Source organism: Tetranychus urticae, chromosome 1 (genome assembly GCF_039701765.1).
Source record: "Tetranychus urticae isolate SD_2017Ah chromosome 1, NJAU_TeUrti_SD_1.0, whole genome shotgun sequence".
NCBI lineage: Eukaryota > Metazoa > Arthropoda > Arachnida > Trombidiformes > Tetranychidae > Tetranychus > Tetranychus urticae.
The window spans coordinates 10,577,793-10,597,879 of NC_142958.1; the positions used below are offsets into that span (position 1 = coordinate 10,577,793).

A 20,087-nucleotide genomic window follows, 5' to 3' on the forward strand; every position below is an offset into this window, starting at 1 on the left:
TCTCTTGCTAGTCACTAAGTTTGGATGGATTCATCTCGAAATCCATAACAACGTTCATACGTTCATATATTTCGATATTTTCACATTGTTTATGAAGTGCATAGTCTTACGGTTCTAGTGTCTAGCAAGATAGTCTTATCTGCGTGTTATCTATGTGTTATTAAGCTCAGGTGACCATTAATATCGACTCCAAGCTTTGAGCTATCCTCATCTGAGTCACAATGTATGAGAAAATAAATGTATCAATCTTCATTTAGCTTATGCATATCTAGCGGTTGTTACTAAAAAGAGACAATTATCACATTGATGCACAAATAGACAAAAATGAACATAAAAACGGGTAAAAATCTTTTTCTGAAGACTGAGGCCCTTTGTGCGATTTAAAAATTTCTCTGATCCACAGTTTTCGAGATAATCAAGGTCTAAGTGGAAATTTCGATCACCATTTGTACAATTATGGAAGCAGATTTTCTTATGAAACCCAATTTCCTGATGTAAATTTTGATGAGCAACCAGGAAATGCACTTATTTCGATGTATAAAATTTGCGCTTTTTTGTAAAACAAATTAGTTCGATTTTTAATTAAACCGATCGTTTTCCGTGACCTTAAGACCTCAAACTTATTATTTCCCCATCAAAATTGCTGCTTCAAACCATGCATTAAATACTTTAGACGATATAACAACAGTCCTCTTAATTTTGGGCATTGATCTGAAAACATTTAGCTTCGATATTTCGAGAATGGTGGCCCCTACAGTCATCATACTTTCATCATTTAGATTCTTTACTAATTAATAATCAATTATATTTAATAAATTTCCATTAGTGCATTTGAATTATGATTTTCGGGCTTTAAATGTACGAGAAACAACTTATTTAACAAACAAAACTCATCTAACCAGCTTTTCTTGGTAAATAAACCAATTTTCAGGTTAAACTTACAAATGAAATGAAAAGAGTGATGCCAAAGACTCGAACATTCGAGCAAAGAGTTGCGACTTGGTGAATTTGTAACGACAAACAAAAGCTGAGTCCATTGGTACTATTATATATTTCATCCGATGAACAGTTCTCGAGAAAATCGAGGTCAAAGTTTAAACTTCGATCGACTTTTGTTCAGCTATGGAAGCAGGTATTATCGTGAAACTCATTTTGCTGATGTATCTTTTCATCAACAATCATAAAATGGTCTTATTTTGAAAAATAACATTTTCTGTTTCCTTTAAAACCGATAAGTTCGATTTTCATTTAAATTGATCGTTTTCTATAACCGTTCAAGTTAGCGAGCTAAAACTTATTATTTGTCCATAAAATTTGTTTGTGCACATCATGGAATAAATAATTTTTTTGATTTATCAATAGTTCTCTTGATTTCCACGATTGACTCAAAAACTTTGAACATAAATATGTCGAGAACGGAATCACCTGCAATCATCATTTTTTGACCTAATATTAGTTTTCATTGTGGGCTACAATGTATCAAAATATTAAATTATCCAAGAGTCTGCCGAAGAAGTTAAAGCATTGTATTACTTATGTTGCATAATTGAGATTTGTTGATAAAGTTAGACGGTTACTCAAACACAAATCACGATTGCATGAACCAGCTCAGATTTTATTTGGCATTCAGTCATATAATGTTATAGTCCATAATGAAAACTAATATTAGATCAAAGAATGATGATTGCAGGTGATTCCGTTCTCGACATATTTATGTAGAAAGTTTTTTGGTAAATATACGATAATATCTGCTTCCATAGCTGAACAAAAGTCGATCGAAGTTGCAACTTTGACCTCGATTTTCTCGAGAACTGTCCATCGGATGAAATACATAATAGTACCAATGGACTCAGCTTTTGTCTGTCGTTAGAAACCAACCGAGTTTCAACTCTTAATTCAAATATTCGAGTCTTTGGGATCACTCTTTTCATTTCATTTGTAAGATTAACCAGAAAATTGGTTTCTTTACCAAGAAAAGCTATTTAGATGAGTTTTGTTTGTTGAATAAGTTGTTTCTCGTGCATTGAAAGCCCAAACTTCATAATACAAATGCACTAATGGAAATTTATTAAACGAAATTAGATTATTAGTTAGTAAAGACTTAAATTGGTTAAAGAATGATGATTGTAGTGGCCACCATTCTCGAAATATCGAAGCTCAAAGTTTTCAGATCGATGGACAAAATCAAGAGGATTGTCAATAAATTGAGAAAAGTTTTCGGTCATTGTTGTGCACCAACATTATTTACGCAAGTACAATAAGTTTCAGCTCGCTAAATCTTACAAGCTCGCTATATGTCAAAGAAACTGACCGGCTTTTCTCCAAATCGAACTAATCTGTTTTACAGAAAAAGAAAAGTTATATTTCTTAAAATAACAACATTTCTTTGTTGTTCATCACAAGTTAACTTAGTGAAATGAGTTTCTTGAGAAAATCTGCTTCCATAGCTGAACAAAAGCCGATAGAAGTTTCAACTTAGACCTTGCTTGTCTCGAAAACTGTGGATCAGAGAAATTTTTAAAATCGCACAAATGGATCCAGTTTTCCCTCTACAAACCAACGGAGTCTATAAATGGGAAAGAAATTGATTTTTACCCGTTTATGCCCATTTGTGTCAATTTGTGCATTAATTTGAGGACTGTGTTTTTTAGTAACAAACATCTCTAGTTTCTTTATATAATGAATGAGATTCAAAAGCACTGGTTCACCACCAAGACATGTCTGGAACAAACTTGAATTACAGCAATATACTTTCTTACAATTGCAATTCAGCATTCCCTTGCATTCCTTATCATGGCTTGATTATTCATTTGTTAATCCGATTCTTAGTTTATATAACAAAAGGCAATTGTATTGTATGTCTTTTACAAAATATTTAATATCTTTATTATGAGCAAACCAACAATATAACGACTAGAACATTACCAAAAGCAACAATTTTGAATCAGTTGGACAGAAATACAATCACACAATTGACATGACACATTGAATTGTGATTATCTGACCAATAATACCATTAGGGTGAAACAATAATACTAAATGGTGACCCTGGAACATTTGTTTCTGCAATTTTAACATACAACAGATAATTTCCCTTAATTGTCGGTGAATAAGTAACCTTAAAAACTGTTTCCTTTTCTTCGACCATTTTAAGATTAACTTTTGCTGTTTTAGGACCAGCCATTGAAGCAGCTAAACCACCTTTAATTGAAGGATCATCAATATCAATATAAACAGTGTTCAGTTCATTAGCTTTGCCATTTTTCAAATTAGGTCCGTAAACTTTGACTTTGGAGGTTAGAGTGAACTGTTTAATACTTTCTCCTTCAATCTTAACCTTAAACGGACTTCCACTGATATGTTCACCATGATATTTAATGTTGATTGAATAATTTCCTGGTAAGAGTGGTGTGTAGGTCACATCCATCACACCCCGAGTCTCGTCCACAGCATCAACTTTCAAGGGAACCGGGAGTGAAGGTCCATCCATTGAAAAGGCCAGTTCACTTCGAGGATCAAAATCTCCTTTGAATTTAGGTATATAATGAGTATAAACGTTGAATTGGCATATTCCTCCTGTCTCACCCATGACAAGTCCAGGACCACTTGCTGTTATCTTGGATGCTGAAAGCTTATCATCTGCAAAAACAAATGTCAAGGAAATCAGGGAGTTTTAAAATTCAATGAAATCAATTATAAAATATTTCTATATAAATTAAAGATTTATACTTTACCCTCTTTTGAGGCCATTATAAAGACTTTATATAGCAGATGAAATTCAGATGCTTTCGTGAGTGTTGGCAGTAACTTCAGTGGCTCTAACTTTGATCAGCAGAAAAAATCGTTGAGCTATTAATCAATATGTTAGTATCAATCAATGTTTTTTAGCAAAAAATTGGCGACTATTTCAACTGAATTAACTGTTTTTGTTTTGACAAACCGAATAAGACAGCACTTGATGTCAGGAATAGGTTGATCAAATTAACTTGTTAATGAGAGCCGGAAGATTTTAATAATGGTGATGATGAAGACGAAAAATAAGTGAGTCGAATGCAAAAAAGTTTCAAGGATAAGGCAGATCAATGGCAGTTAACATGGAAAGTTTCCTTTGGTTTTCGAGTTGACGATGTTCGATTGTGGCTGTGGTGATGATGACGATGATGCTAATGATGATACTGGTGACGAAAGGAAGAGAAAGAAAGACAAAAAGTAAGTATTGATAAAAGATGATGTAGTTAAAGTAGATGATGAGCAAAAAAGCAGAGAAAAGTAAAGAATACGAAGAGATCTGACAAACTGACAGTAAATTTGCTCATGATACTTGTTTCAGTAACTTTCATAGGAATGTGAGAAGATGCTGATGAAGAGAAAAGTATAAGGATAGAAAGAATGAGAAAAAAAGAGATAATCTAAAGATAGAAAGTCTAAATCTTTACCGGAATATTGGGCTTGCCAGGAAATAATTGTGTGTTCACTGTTTCTGAAGGCGTCTCCAATAAGCTGTTTGCATATGTTTATTGCTGTTGCTGTTACAAAACTTGCAAACATTAGCAATGAGAGATGATGATCAACTGTAAATTTGTTAATAGCAATTACCATTGGCAACCTGAAAATTAACATTGATTAAGATGGAGATGATCACAAGCACACACAAAAAAACAACAAGAATCAGAAGATACAGATACGTTGAAGATCAGAAGATAAAGATGAATTTAAATCTTTAGATCGTTTGGATTTATGTTCTCATCCTATTCCATTTGAAATATACCGTTGAATGATCTTCAAGATTTCACTGTAGTTTCAATAATCTAATAATCATGATAAGTACACTAATAATAATATTTATAAAAGCAATAACAGCGGTAAAATCATTTCAACTGTCTTACAACGTCATTTTCAAACTGGAAAAAAACCACGTGATCTCATTGGCCTGAAAGGCTTAGAGTAGCTGTTTGTGTTAACAAACATCTTGTTAAGTTTAAGTTTTTGCTGATTTATTCAGTCTTTATTTTTTCGTGTTCGTTCTTTTTACTGCCATCTTCCCAGTTTATCTTCATCAGTCTACACCATCATTGCTTCCATCGTTTTTCCCTGCTTTTAATCATTGTTTTGTTCATCTTCCAACCAAATCAACCAGTAAAAAAAAGTGAAAATAAATTTCAACAATAACGGGACTAAACTTGCAACCCCAAGTTGCCATTTTGTTGATTTAAGTTGAACACATTCTTTTACGCTAATCAACTTAATCATCGTAAAACAACAACATAGCTCAACTCTTGCCAAAATTGAACAACTTCGGTTTTTACAAAGACACCAATATTTTGATTAGTAGCCTCAACTATCAAGCTGTTTTCCAGCTGTTGACCAATCTTGATTTAATTATTTCATCTGCCAAATTCACTGCTGTTTAGTCTCTGTTAATGTATTTACATCTATTTAATAACACACAACTCCATTTCAATAATCACACCAATCTTACAGCTTGTTGTGCGAGAAAAAAGACAATTTATTTTGAATTGATTAAGTGTCAAATTACTACAAGTCTATTTTTATTCTGTGATAAGCAATAAACGAACCAATTCAACACTAAATTTGGACGTAATTTTAACTAAAGGTTCAATCGGCACCTGTTAGTGTTCACCTGATTGTGTTCACTTGATAAATTGTTAATCATGCTTTTCTGGAGACCACAAATAAAGGAAGCTTCAGCAGCCCAAGTTACAGTCAATGGAAGTGGCTTATCTTCAGGTACTGTTGGTGAACCTTGTTCATTCAGCATTTATGCACCTTCTAAAGCAACATTTGCCCCCACCTCATGTTCAGTAGCCTTTGAAGGACCCTCTAAGCCAGATATTAAATTTTGTTCATCTCCAACTCATGTTGAGTGTTCATGGTGTCCCTCATTACCCGGAGTCTACAAGGTTTTCGTTCGTTATTTAGGCGAAGAGATTCCAGGAAGCCCGTTTCTGTGTAAAATTGATGGTGGACTTTCAGTGGGTCGGGGACATTTACGGAAAATCCATTGCACAGGCCGAGGATTAACTGACGGTCGAGTCAATAGAGACAATGAAGTGACTATTGCCGAAGTGGCTGGAGTCATTGGAGGATTAAGTGTCTCAATGGAAGGACCTGGTCAACCTGAGATGAGATTCATGAAAAACTCTGACAACACATTAAGCCTAATCTACCGAACCAAAATCCCTGGTATTTATACATTAAATATAATGTTCACTGGTCTCCATGTAACCGGATCACCATTTAAAGTCAATGTAACTTAACCAGTCAAAAGTCACATTTACCTAACCAAGTCCGTTCATCCCAAATTTTATCCATAATCAAATCATTAAACATCAAACTTACTCTGAGTAATAACTCAACGCTCTGTTACTCTTTCCTTTCAAAATCCTCATTACTGTTAATAGTTATCCTAAACCAACTACTTTCAGTTCATCTCCTGTCCTGTCTCATCCTTGACATGTTTACCAGCCAAAAGTACGGGAAAACACCAGCACAAGCAAAAAGCCTTAAAAATGGATCAATTTCTTAGCTTTTATTTTCCAATGAATATTCTTATAACCCTTTTCCTGGTATCTCTCCTTCATACACAACAACCTTCATTTTATTTAGTTGACAATTTAGATTGATTGATTGAGGCTTTAAAACCAAATCAACTTTAAACTCCTACAACTAAACATTGCTTCAACATTCACATGACAACTTGAAGAAACCATTTTTCATTGTTATTTTGTCCCCAAAAAGTCTCATTTTTTGATTTCTTGGCCCATGATACTCAGAAGAGCAGAAAATGTGTCTTTCATTATTTAAAAGCGTAAAATTGTTTCTTCCAAATGTTAATACAAAACTGTTGACTGTCAAAAATGACTGAATTTTATTTTTTAACCGTAAAACGACCTTTAAAGACTTTAAAATGTTCACAAAGAGATTTATATTTAGATTTATTATGATCAAGAGACAATTCAATCTACCTGTGAAATCAAGAACGACATGAAAATTAGATTAAAACAAATCACCAAAACATCCATTTGATTCCATAATCAATCTGATCATTGAACAGACAAACTTCAACAAAAAAGACACAATTCGATTAGTTTAATGTAAAAACAATAATAAAATGCTAATAATAGAATGACAATTTGACTAGAAAAAAGCATTTTATCTTTACCAGAATCTGGTTCATCTTTTAGGTTTTCATGAAACCCATTATCATAAGCTATTACAGATGGTTTAGTTTGGATGACAAAATTCAAGTTTAGGGTTAGCTTAAATAATTAAACAATGAAAGCCAAATTAAGTTTGTTAAAATAGTTACGAGTTCATTATTAACCCAATAAATGTACATAAACTGTTCAAATCGTGAAAAGTATAATTTTAAACTTTTGGTTTAAATCCAAGATGCTTTTGAATTACGTTTTGCTAACCAACTTAATTTATTAACAATTTATACGTCAAATCTGTTTCCCCATTCAGTGTTCACCTTCAATAATTAATTATAACAATAAATTGCCAATGTTAATTGTGATTTTGGGTTTCGCTTAAAATTGACTCAATTGATTGGCCCAATTGATTCATTCAATTGTTCAATGTAATAATTTTCTCGGTGGAATTGCATGTTCAATGAGATTCACTATAAATCATTTACAGGGGAAATGTTAATCAATTTAATTGTTGGAAGCTTACTTTTAGTTTTTGTTAAGCTCAGTTCTAATCACGAGTCAAATGAAAAGTATTAATTAACATTATAATTGAAGTGTGTTTCAATTTGAGTTCATTGAATTGAATGAGGAAATTTGTTTCTCCCAATGAAGCCACAATTATTAATTGCAATTGAGAAGGTTAATCATGCATCTAGACCAGTGAATTGGCCAAAGATTGTGGTCAAGTGTGAGAATGGGAAAGAATCTAAAAAAACCTAAATTGTTATTGCAATGATTAATCAAAAGAGTTAACGTAAACTCGGCTGATAAAATCAAAGAGATGAAAGTTGATCAATAGGAAAACCTTGTAAAGGGAAACGTGATTCTGGTTATTTGGTCATTTAATCACGCAATTTGTTGATTTGATAAACTTCATTGAACATTATTGGAATCATCAAAAGTATATATTACAGAAGAGACAAGTTACCCTGAAACGTGAAGAAAATATCAGAATTTGGATTCAATGTAAAGCACCAATTTACAGAGTTTATCAATAAATTCATTTTCATTTATAACATTAAAAGTATTTGTATTTCCTTCATTTCTTGCTCCAAACAAATGTATATTTTGTATGAAAATTATTGATAACAGAAAATAAAAATAATGAAAAATGAGTTCAATTGATATAAATTATGAGATGAAACTGAATCGAGCAACATTGAAATGTTGATAACCAAAAAAAGATGTTAGATTTGTTGCTAAATTCAATTGTATTTAGATCAAATGAAATGGTTTGATTGAAAAGCCAGTAATTAAAAGACTGTAACTGAACCATTGAACATTAAAAGTCTAAATAATTTACCCGATAATTTGAGTGTAATTTTGATTTGAGCCTAAATCAGGTCAGTTTTGATAGTTAAATGGAAAGTTAAAAGAGGTCAGTTTAGAGGGCGATCTGTTTGTTATTGTTATTAAATCAAATAGGATTGTGAATAAATTAAAATAATGATGAACCCGATTCTAGTGAATTACCTTTCAATGTAACCACCTGAAAATCAGTCAATCAGAACCCAAAAAGTACATTTGAATGTAACCAGAAAAAAAGAAGAAGAGAAGAAGAAACTTCTCAAACTTGATATTCATGGTTGATTCTGTAAGGTTAATTGAGGCAATAATTGGAGCCTTACATTGTTCATCGAAGCTGTTAAAAGTTTGTTGTTAGTAACCAAAGGTATAAGTTATAGACTAGTGGTCAATGGGAGTTAAAACCCACCTTTTAAGGCAACAATAAGCGATCCATGACATTGGATCATCTTCTCTGTCGACTTTTCTTTCACTTTTCACTCTTCTTCAATCATCACCCGTTTGATAATTCACAATATTCAGGATAATTCGTTATTCATTGGGATTGGGAGTTAAAATTTTATATCTTAAAGCCACTCCTTTTAGAGTTCACTTTCATTCCCAGGCTGAATCAGCCTTTACCTTTAAGTGCTGACTTAATTGTTGCCTTTTGTCTGTTTAATTGACCCAGATTTTGTCCAGTTCATTTCACCATTTCATCTGCATTTGTTTCCTTTCAATCAGATTCTCGCTTCTCGCCATTCAAAGCTAATTAGATATGATTAATATCGTTACAAGTGATTGTTCAATTAACTTGGTTTCATTGTTTGTTTGCTGAGTTTATCGGATTCGCAGAAGTTGCGATTCTTTATTGATTACGACTTTTGTTAGAAACTATCATGTTTTCACCGTTTTAAAGTTCTAATCGATTCTTTAATGCATTCGGAGTTTCATTGATCAAGTTGGATATTTGTTTTGGCCAATAAACGAAAGCGAAGCAAAAACGTTCATTTTATTTTGATTTACTTGTGTAATGTCAAATCATCAGCCAAACGGAGGTTCATTCATTAAATCGGAAGTTGATTTTCAGCGTCTGGTAAGTACAATCATTTAAGAGTGTTGATAAAGCATGTTATTAAACGGCGAATCGCTTTTCATTAGATTCAGCAAAATGTCCGTTCATTTAGTCTCATAATACTGAACGAAAACCCGACTGTTAAGGATTGTGTTAAGCTCTTAATAGTCTAGTTAGCATAAAAATGCATTCTTATTGACTAACAGTCTTTTAGGTGATTGAATTTGATTTAACCTCAACCTTTAGTTTTGCTCAAATTCATCGGGAATTTTAAAACTTTGCTCATCTCGATATGCAACTGCATTGACTGACATTTAGAAATGATTTAATGAAAATGCCCAAATTTTAAACCCAAATATCTTAGGAACCACTTAACTCGCAGACGAAACCCAACAGGGTATTTATCTACGCCCTTAGCCCTATCGAATGAGCTATCAAACATAAAAATCCAGGAGTGACACTTGGGTAACTTCCCTTGTGAGTTAAATGGAGTAGCTTTATGATAGAAGTTTTTATTATTTAAAGACTCTTTAAACTTATTCAAATAATCCTTAAATTAAAATCCCAATAAATCTCTTATTTGGATTGTGTGATACTTAAAACGGACTAGTCATTGCTCGATCTAATTAGTTATGAATGTGCTTTTGCTTTCTTGCATTATGACATTTGCTGCTTGAAACATCTTTACTTGCACTTTACTAATTCAGGACAATTCTTGATTGTCATTTTTAACCCAATAATTTGTTATAATTACCTGAGTAGTATTTCGATAGTGATAAGCTACAACAATTTCTTGGTGAAGTTCGTAAGGTTTTATCAGATGAAATCTTAAAATTGAATTTCATTTCCGACTCAAAAACTGTTGAAGGTTAGTTTAATTTAACGGTGATAATGAACTAATTACCATTGTTGGTTAGGAGTGCGATTATACTTGAAAATGATGAGCAGATTAGCAAATAAAGTATCAAATGGGTTAAGTAATTGTCTGGATACATCAAAGTAAACCCTTTACTTTAGTTTTCTGCATTTTGAGTAGGCTGGTTAAGATGGATGAGATGAAGGCGATGATCATGATGATGTAAAATGAAAAATGTTAGTCTCAAGCGAAACCATCCAACAATACAAGTTGAATATTTTTAGGTAGAGATGATGAAAGTCAAGAGCTAACTTGATATTATCATTGGAATCAATTGTTTGCCAAAATTTATTTCAATTTGGCATGCAAAGCCAAAATGAGAGGAACAATTCCGTACAGAAAACAGAGAAGCAATTAGTTGATTGCAGCTAATAAACGGATAATACAATTATCGATTTGCTGTTTTCAAAATGTCTAAAAAGTTGTAACAATAACAAACTCGACCAAATAAACTATCAAAATGCACAGCAACAGTCAAAAAACAATTAATTTATGATCATAAGCAGCCTTTTCAACATTAAACCAGAAAATAAACCAGATTCTAAACACAGCCATTTCTCAGCCATAGTTGACAATTTGTTAGCAATGAATAGCATTACCAGGATTTTATCGATGAATATTTGTCTTTTTGGCGGTCATTTGGTTCGATGTGTTTTGTATAGACGGTCAAACAATTTATTTAGTCGATTGAGTTAGCAATTTGTTGATTCTTAAGATGTAATAGCACTTATTGATGGATTTTCTGGTAGTTTTGAAGACTTTAGTTGTAATGGTTTGTTAATGGAATTGATTCTTCCAAAGATGTTTCATTTCATATTATAATTTTAAATTTATGTTATTCAATTATTGCTGTTGCCTGGTTAATTGCTGCATGTTGCATCCTCATCGCTTTAATTGTGTGTTTACAGATTAATGGTGAATCCGATCGTTTAGTGTCACGAGCTTCAAATCTCCTTCAGAATAAATCTTTTACCGATGTCACATTCATTGTCGGACCACCTCAACATTCAAAAAAATATGTTGGTCATCGAGTTCTTTTGGCAATGACTTCTCCTGGTAAGCAATTAGAAAGGCAATTAAAGTGATCACGCGATTGTCCAGAAAGGTATCATTAAAGTAACCAAAAAATGTTCTGTTAACAGTTTTCGAGGCAATGTTTTATGGCGATATGGCTGACAAGAGTAAAGTGATTCGTATTCCTGATTTAGCACCAATTGGATTTGAAAATTTATTACGTTATGCTTATACAGGTGACTATTTGCTTCATATTATTTCACTCTTTTAATGTAATTTGTAAATGTTTATTCTTAAATTGTTTATTCTAATTGACTTTTTTCTCTTCCATTCAGATTCATTGAACTTGAATTCAGTTGAAGATGCAATGTTAACTGCTTATGCAGCTAAAAAATATCTCCTTCCTCATCTTTTAAGGTAATCCATTCATTTTCATTCATCTCAATCATCATTATTGGTAAACTATGCTAAACTAACAGCGAAAAAGGCAAATCGATCAACTAAATTGAACATAATTTTGTAAATTGTTCAATGTTAATGTTAACCAGAAACGAATGTGAAAACATAAGCAACAGAACTGATTGAACGTTGGTAAACAAATCATTTACTGGTTAATTTCTGGTTTCCATTTTCATCTATCATTGTTGATTTTCAATTGAAACCAAATTAAGACATAGAATGAGTAAAGTGAAAGTAAACTTTCGTTGAATCAGATTAGCTTCAACTGGCGATGTTAGCTTTTGCTTAACATTAATCTATTTATTGAGCTGAATAAGCGTATTTTTTGAAACTTTGTGGTTCATTTAAGTCAAGATTAGCTTTAAAAATACAACAAAAATGGTGTCAACAGTGTTTTGACTAATTTCAATTGTTGAAAGGGAAAACAATTAAAATGGAATCAGCATTTTTACAGCCAACAGAACTTTTAGAATCCAATTTAGTTTATTGGAGTTTGATTGAGATTTAAAGACTAAAAGTGATCAATAACTTGATCAACTGTGTTCAACTTAAAAATAGACTCTGAATTGGAAATCAATTTCGGGTAGAAAGTCATTGTACTTGATTAATATTATAATATAATGACTGCAGATTAATAATCATAAGCTATAATCATTTAATCATGTTAGCATAACAATAGTTCAATGTAAATATCCTGGCAATTTAACTGGGAAATCAGCCAAAAACTCAAATTGTCTGATCAATTCAGAAACAATAGTTACTTCCAAATTTCAAAACCGAAGCTAAACCAAACAATGCAAGTTATTTTTCCTTGAAAAGATTTCTTTAGTAAAATTACAACCATTCAAAGCTCGAACAATCCATCAAAACCATGTTAGATACTGTTTAATCAAAAAGTACAGTTCATTCAAAACTTCATTTCTCAATCGAAGAATCAGTGTATACCAATCATGGATTTCGAAATGATTTTAGACTCTTCGGTTAGGACAATTATGCACGGATTTTGTTCTTATTTTGAGATGGTTTCGTTGAAATATCAATGCATTTATTTGATGTCAAAAATTCTATTGACAGATTTTTCTCAGTAAAATCTTACAATCATGCATACAGAGACTAAATGTTCTATCGGGTTGCTGTATATGAAATGGCAGAAGTCAATGAGACAAATGGATGGTCAAAGCGAACTTCTATTAACGTTATAAATGAAGAGACTTTTAGATGGAAGCCACAAAGAATCAAGAGTACAGTTTAACCTACAGTTCTCAATCAAATTTTATTGTCCTGCATTTGATTCATCGATTGTGCAAATGTGATTAACTGAGCTTTCCCAATAAGCTCAAGGTCTGACTTAGTCGTTGAATTTGTCTCATTTCATGTATAACAACCTAATATTGTGTAGGATAAATAGATTGTTGAAACTTATAACAGTCCAACTGTGAAATCCAGACATTGATATTATTTGATAAATCACGATCGATATTGTTGCTTTAAAAATATTAGTTCTTTTCGGTGTTTCTGCGATTAAATTACATTTATTGGATTCTTTTTCGATTTACCAGAAAAAAAGAAAGAAAAAGTCAAAGGTGAAAAGATGAATAGAAAATGGCTTAATTCCATTTTGATTTGGACTTTTTATAATTCCATTCTATCATGAATTGAACCTTTCATTTCCATGCAACCTAAACTAAAGTGATATTTATTTATACATTTTTATCTTTTAACCCTTCCTTACAGGGAATGCTTGGCTTACATCGAGAAAAATATAACTCCATCGTGCGCTTGTGCTGTTTATGAATTTGCAAATGTACTTAATTCACAGCAATTAATTTTCCAATCAATTCAGATAATTGACAGGCAAACTTACCATGTAATAACTCACAAATCTTTCAAGTAAGTCACCAACAACAACAAAAGTGTTGAAAGCAATGGAAACCCAAAAACCAAGAAAACGAGTGAAAATGAAAGAACAGACTAAACATTGAAATTTTTTAATCTTTTCAAACGATTCCATTTCAGGTTAATTAGTTTAACCAATTTGAGATGTTAATCAATGGCAGATTTGGTCAATAATGATGATGTCATAAATTTACCTGATTAGGGTCAGAGTTATTGGAGTGAATCATTTATAATGATCATCGGTTAATTTTCTTGATTACCGATTAAACAATCGCAAAATTAGCATTTCAGCTGAATAATACTGACAATCATCAAATTGACCATAAAAATCAAAAATTCATTTTCTGTTCGCTTCATTTTCCAATGTAAATATTAAAGAATGAAATCGATAACTTGTCATGTTTAACTCTTTTAGTACAATACAACTATCAACTCTGGAATTCATTGTTGGACGTCGATATCTCAATTTATACTCTGAATATTCATTGTTCAATGCAATCATTCAATGGGCCTTAGCTGAATGTAAAAGACGTTCAATTAATTCAAATGATTGGACAATTGTTCGAGGTGTTCTTGAAGACAGGTAAGAATTGAACTGATCAACAATTAAATGATTTTTAATTCTAATGTTTTCTTATTCATGTTAAGTACAATCATGAGAAATGCTCGACTATTAACGATGTCGAATGAAGAGTTTTGTCGTGTAATCGCACACACAACTTCAAATACGAACACAATTGCTGGTGATAATGATGAAGGTCAACAAGCAAATCAATCCAATAATCAATCGAATGATGGTAACAACTCAATACTCAGTAAAGAAGAGAAGATATCAATCTTCATGAATCTCGCAATTCCAGGAATCACTCCAGTTCCTAAAGGTAAGACTATTCATCTTTATTTGGTTGTTGACACGATTAGCACAAACATCACATTTATGCACAAATTTTTACAAATACTGCAAAACAAATTGTTAAAAACGGGTAAAAAATAATTTCTTGAAAATTTAGACTCAAGTAGTCTGCAGAGAAATAAAAACTGAGTCCATTTGTGTGATTTAAAAGTTTCTCTGATGAACCATGTCCGTGAAAATCGTGGTCGAAGTTGAAACTTCGATCGCTTTCTGTACAATTACGGAAAGAGATTTTTTAATGTAACTTCATTTTACTGATAGAAGTTTTGAGGATCAATCATAGAATGTACTTATTTCGCGAAATAAACTTTTGCTTTTTCTGTAAAACAGATCAGTTGAATTTTCAGTTAAACCGACTGCATTCTGTGACCGTTTGAGTTACCGAGCTAAAACTTATTATTTGTCCATAAAAATTGTTGATACACATCAATGAGCGAACACTTCTTGTCAATTTATCAACAGTTTTCTTAATTTTGGCCATTGATTTGAAAACTTTTAGACTCGATATTTCGAGAATGGTGGCCCCTACAGTCATCATTCTTTCACCAATTTGATCCTTTACTAGTTAAAAGTTCAATTCCATTTAATAACTTTCCATCAGTGCATTTTAATTATGATTTTCGGGCTTTAAATGTTCAAAAAACAACTTATTTAACAAACAAAACTCATCTAAACAGCTTTTCTTGGTAAATAAACCAATTTCCTGGTTAATCTTACAAATGAATGCAAAGAGTGATCCCAAAGACTCGAGTATTTGAATTAAGAGTTGAGACTTGATGGGTTTGTAGAGAAAGACAAAAACTGAGTCCATTGGTACCATTATATATTTTATCCGATGAACAGTTCTCGAGAAAATCGAGGTCAAAGTTGAAATTTCGATCGGCTTTTGTTCAGTTATGAAAGCAGATTTTCTCGTGAAACTCATTTTCCTTATATAACTTTTGATGAACAACCAGAAAATGGTCTTATTTTGTGAAATAAAATTTTCGCTTTTCTGTAAAACAAATTAGTTCGATTTTTAATTAAACCGATCGCTTTTTGTTACCTTTAGACTTAGAGACCTCAAACTTATTATTTGCCCATAAAAATTATTGCTTCAAACCATGCATTAAATTTTTTACACAATTTAACAACAGTCCTATTGATTTTGTCCATTAATCTGAAAACTTTGAGCTTCGATATTTCGAGAATGGTGGCATTTACAGCCATAATTCTTCAACCAATTTAAGTCTTTACTAACTGAAAATCTGATTCAGTTTACTAAATCGCCATTAGTGCATTTGAATTATGATAATTGGGCTTTAAATGCACGAGTAACAACTTATGCAACAAAGCAAACTCATAACAATGCATATCTAGGTAAATAAACCATTTCCTGGTTAAACTTGCAAATGTAATGCAAATAGTGATGTCAAAGGCTGGAATATTTGAGCAAAAAGTTGAGACTTGGTGGATTTGTGGAGACATAAAAAAACTTGATCTATTGGTACTATTGAACGATTCATCAGATTAACAGTTCTCGAGAAAATCGAGGTCAAAATTTTAACTTCGATCGCTTTTTGTGTAGCTATGGAAGTAGATTTTCTCGTGCAACTCATTTTGCTGATGTATCTTTTGATGAACAATCATAAAATGGTCTTACTTTAAGAAATAACATTTTCTGTTTCCTTTAAAACCGATAAGTTCGATTTTCAGTTAAACCGATCGTTTTCTATAACCGTTCGAGTTAGCTAACTGAAACTTATTATTTGATCATAAAAATTGTTTGTGCACATCATGGTTCAAATACTTTTTTGGATTTATCAATAGTTCTCTTGATTTTGACCATTGACCTAAAAACTTTGAACATAAATATGTTGAGAACGGAATCACCTGCAATCATCATTCTTTGACCTAATATTAGTTTTCATTGTGGGCTACAATGTATCAAAATATTAAATTATCCAAGGTTCTGCCAAAAAAGTTAAATCATTGTGTTACTTAAGTTGCAGAATTGAGATTTGGTTGATAAAGTTAGACGGTTACTCAAACACAAATCACGTTTGCATGAATTAGCTTAGATTTTATTTGGCATTCAGTGCTATAATGTTATAGTCCATGATGAAATCTAATATTTGGTTAAAGAATGATGATAGTAGGCGATGCCATCCTCGAAATATCAAGACTTAAAGTTTTAAGGGTAATGGTCAAAATCAAGAGAACTATTAATAAATCCAAAATATTATTTATTCCATGGTGTTCACAAACAATTTTTATGGGCAAATAATATGTTTCAGCTCGCTAACTCGAACGGTTATAGAAAACGATCGGTTTAACTGAAAATCGAACTTATCGATTTTAAAGGATAAGTTCTAAAGTTTTAAAGTTTTATTTAAAAAATAAGACCATGGTTGGTCATCAAAATTTACATCGTTAAAATGAGTTTCATGAGAAAATCTTCTTCCATAATTGTACAAAAGGCGATCGAAGTTTCAACTTTGACCGCGATTCTCTCGAGAACTGGCGATGCTAGAAATTTTTGAATCGCACAAAATGTACTCAGTTCTTATGTCCTCACAACCCAACAGATTCTAAATTTTAAAGAAATTAATTTTTGCCTTTTTTCCCATTTGTGTCAATTTGTGTATGAATGTGACAATTGTGTTTATTTGTGTCTTTTTAGTAACAACTTCTCTATTTTAGACAGCAAAATAACTTGAAAAATTTAAAGTTTGATCAAGCTTGACAATTAATCTTAAAGATGCATGTTTAATGAAACTTGAATGAACGGAAATTGATCATCGAATAAGTTAATGACCAAGTTGAACAGTTTAATGATATGTAAACAGTTAATATGTTAACTTGATTAAAGTTAATCTGTATTGTACTGTGGTAATAATGGTTCATCACAATTATCAATAGTAACAGTTAAAATATGTAAAGGAATCAAGCAACTCTTTTGTTGCCTCCATTTAATGATGATAGGAAGCATTTTGTTACTGTCCTTATATAACAATATAATCATTATTATGATTATTTTTCCGTTTTTCCTTCAATCTCATTATTTTTTCATTGGTATTGTTATTATACTGTATCAAACCCAACCCTGAAACCCATATTATTGAACTGTACGAGCAATACATTACAATACAAGTTGGACAATAATTATTATACTCTAATCACTTATTGAACAATACTTGATCATAGGTATTCTATGTTTAAATGGTATTCAAGTTTGGTTGCAGCTCAATAAATTCAAGTAATAACACAGATAATTCAGTTTGACTGGTTTTGTTTTTCATTTTTAGGTTTATGTCATGAAACTACACCTCGAGCCGCACCACCAGAGTTTTTCATTGTTAAACGTTATAAACCTGTTAATTATGCTACAGCAGCTAGTCTGGTCGCATCGGGTAATAATAAATCAATACGAATGATTTCAATTAAATTTCAAGTAATGAATGCTGATATATTCATATTGGGCGCTTCAATTCCCATTCGTTTGGATCCTGGGTAAGGATAGCTTCTCATTGGTTAACACTTTCACAATCTAACCGTTAATTTTTCTTTTGTTTTTCATTGTCTCTGGTTTTTTCTGGTTTTCTGGTTTTCTTTATTTCTTCATCAATTATTGATCGTTTTGGCTATTGTTTTCTATCATGGTTTAGTTATTATTCTGTACGAACTCCAAAGCTTGATTGTCAATTAAAATTTAGTTCCAAGGCTGGAGTGGCAAGTGAGCCTGCGATGGGCGCTCGAGCTGATGATTCAATTTTACTTGATACCATTGATGATTCTATTAACGTTGTCATCTCTAAGGATAAGGATTGCCATGTTAAGCTCAAGAAGCCTATCGCAATTAAGCGCGGTAACCTAAACGAATTGTTGTTAACCTTTCAAACAACTTCGCTTAACGACGATATAATTGTCATAAAAGGTGCGTAGTAATCCTCTTTTTATCATAATAAGTACATTGAACGGTTTAATACAGTCAAGATAAAAAAACTATCAAAGTGTAAAAATATGGCCTTTAAAGGACTTCAACCGCTGTTTCAAGTCCAATCAATACGACCACATAAATAAATACCGATATCACTTAATGATGTCGACCCGGATTTATCGGACAAGTCAAACCTGGCGGAGGATTTGAAATTAAATAATGAGTTGAAAACGAATTAATTGGCCATCTTTTAACCTCTTTTGACAGTTTTTGTGCTATACTTCACTTTACTTCAACTTTCTCTATATTTCTTTCCACTTCTGAAGTTTCCACTCAGCAAATATCTAATATTTATGCGCTTACGACCGTTGAATAATGTTAATATTAATAATAATTGTTTTATTCTAATTATCTGACTTTTCCCTTAGGACATCGTGGTAAAGTATCACAATGTGAAATTGTTGATGGTGAAGCACACTCATGGATATTTTTCAAAGCAACTGGAATCGAATTCAATGAACTTTATTACTATTATTAATTAGAGTATAATTATATCGGCCTTTGATGATACACCTTGGATGCATACATATTACTTGAATGTACATGGATCCGTTTACATATTGTTACTAAAGACTCAAGAATAGAGGAGTACTCAAGGATACACCTTTGTTAATCAATTGCATTTCACTAATAAGAGTTGACAATTGTTGTACAGACCTGTTAACAGGATTGACATTTTGTTAAGCAATCAAAAGGATTGTTAATACAATTGTTCCTACAAAATTTCATTTCATTCATTCACTCATTTGTTTGTTTGTTTGTAGTCAGCTGCTTGCTTTTTACTTGTTACAATTAGATTTTTAATCATTTACATTACATTGGTCATCCTGTTAACAAAGCTGCCTTTTATTAATTGTAATTAGTGATTTGTTATGACTAAATAGTCTATTGGAAAACAGTTGATTCATGTTATTAAAACATGTTGATTGATTAATGGAAGCAAATTTCAATGGTTAATTTACCATTACTAACAATATTTTAATTCACATTTTTCAATCCCTTTTGCACTAACAAGCAAACAAACAGACGCTTAAATAATCCGCAAATAAAACAAACAGATTAATTGTAATCAAACTAAACACTTAAAACTGTTAACCAATACTGAACAGTAAAATTAGTTGATTACGTTTAAATCGAGAAGAGTAATCCTCTAATTAAATGTATTACTACATGCTCAAGATGTGAGAGTCAAAAGACATTGACTTTCTAATAATAATTCTTAATGTAACAATACAAATTAAAAGTAAATCTAATTTAAATCAATTGAGTTAATTTCATTTAAGATCAAATAAGAAAGGTGTGAAACTCAGGTGCAATAAGAGTAATTGAACTTTTCA

At 31.7% G+C, this 20,087-nt stretch overlaps 2 protein-coding genes across 3 annotated transcripts; one reads left to right on the forward strand and one right to left on the reverse strand.

The window, feature by feature from the left end:
- Positions 1–2,860: 2,860 nt before the first annotated feature.
- On the reverse strand, positions 2,861–4,686 carry LOC107361377 (filamin-B). The gene is made up of 3 exons (XM_015928196.3): positions 4,437–4,686; positions 3,735–4,175; positions 2,861–3,639 (listed from the first exon to the last, which is right to left on the reverse strand). Exons 2-3 carry the CDS (start codon positions 3,748–3,750, stop codon positions 3,017–3,019), a joined length of 639 nt encoding a protein of 212 aa, XP_015783682.1. The 5' UTR covers positions 3,751–4,175; positions 4,437–4,686; the 3' UTR covers positions 2,861–3,016.
- Positions 4,687–9,063: 4,377 nt separating this feature from the next.
- On the forward strand, positions 9,064–20,009 carry LOC107361420 (uncharacterized). 2 transcript variants are annotated; one of them, XM_015928250.3, is made up of 10 exons: positions 9,064–9,594; positions 11,398–11,545; positions 11,632–11,739; positions 11,839–11,920; positions 13,697–13,852; positions 14,274–14,441; positions 14,507–14,739; positions 18,059–18,263; positions 18,419–18,687; positions 19,119–20,009. In XM_015928250.3, the coding sequence occupies exons 1-10, from the start codon at positions 9,532–9,534 to the stop codon at positions 19,226–19,228; spliced, it is 1,542 nt and encodes a 513-aa protein (XP_015783736.1). In that variant the 5' UTR covers positions 9,064–9,531; the 3' UTR covers positions 19,229–20,009. The 2 variants fall into 2 exon arrangements, with proteins under 2 accessions (XP_015783736.1, XP_015783737.1); XM_015928251.3 differs by having other exon boundaries at positions 9,388–9,594; positions 11,449–11,545.
- Positions 20,010–20,087: the final 78 nt, after the last annotated feature.

Coding starts and splice junctions, on each gene's coding strand:
- LOC107361420 (XM_015928250.3), top strand. CDS start 9,532: ATGTCAAATCATCAGCCAAACGGAGGTTCATTCATTAAATCGGAAGTT. Junction 9,595..11,397: donor AAGTTGATTTTCAGCGTCTG/GTAAGTACAATC, acceptor GTGTGTTTACAG/ATTAATGGTGAATCCGATCG. Junction 14,740..18,058: donor AATCACTCCAGTTCCTAAAG/GTAAGACTATTC, acceptor TTTCATTTTTAG/GTTTATGTCATGAAACTACA.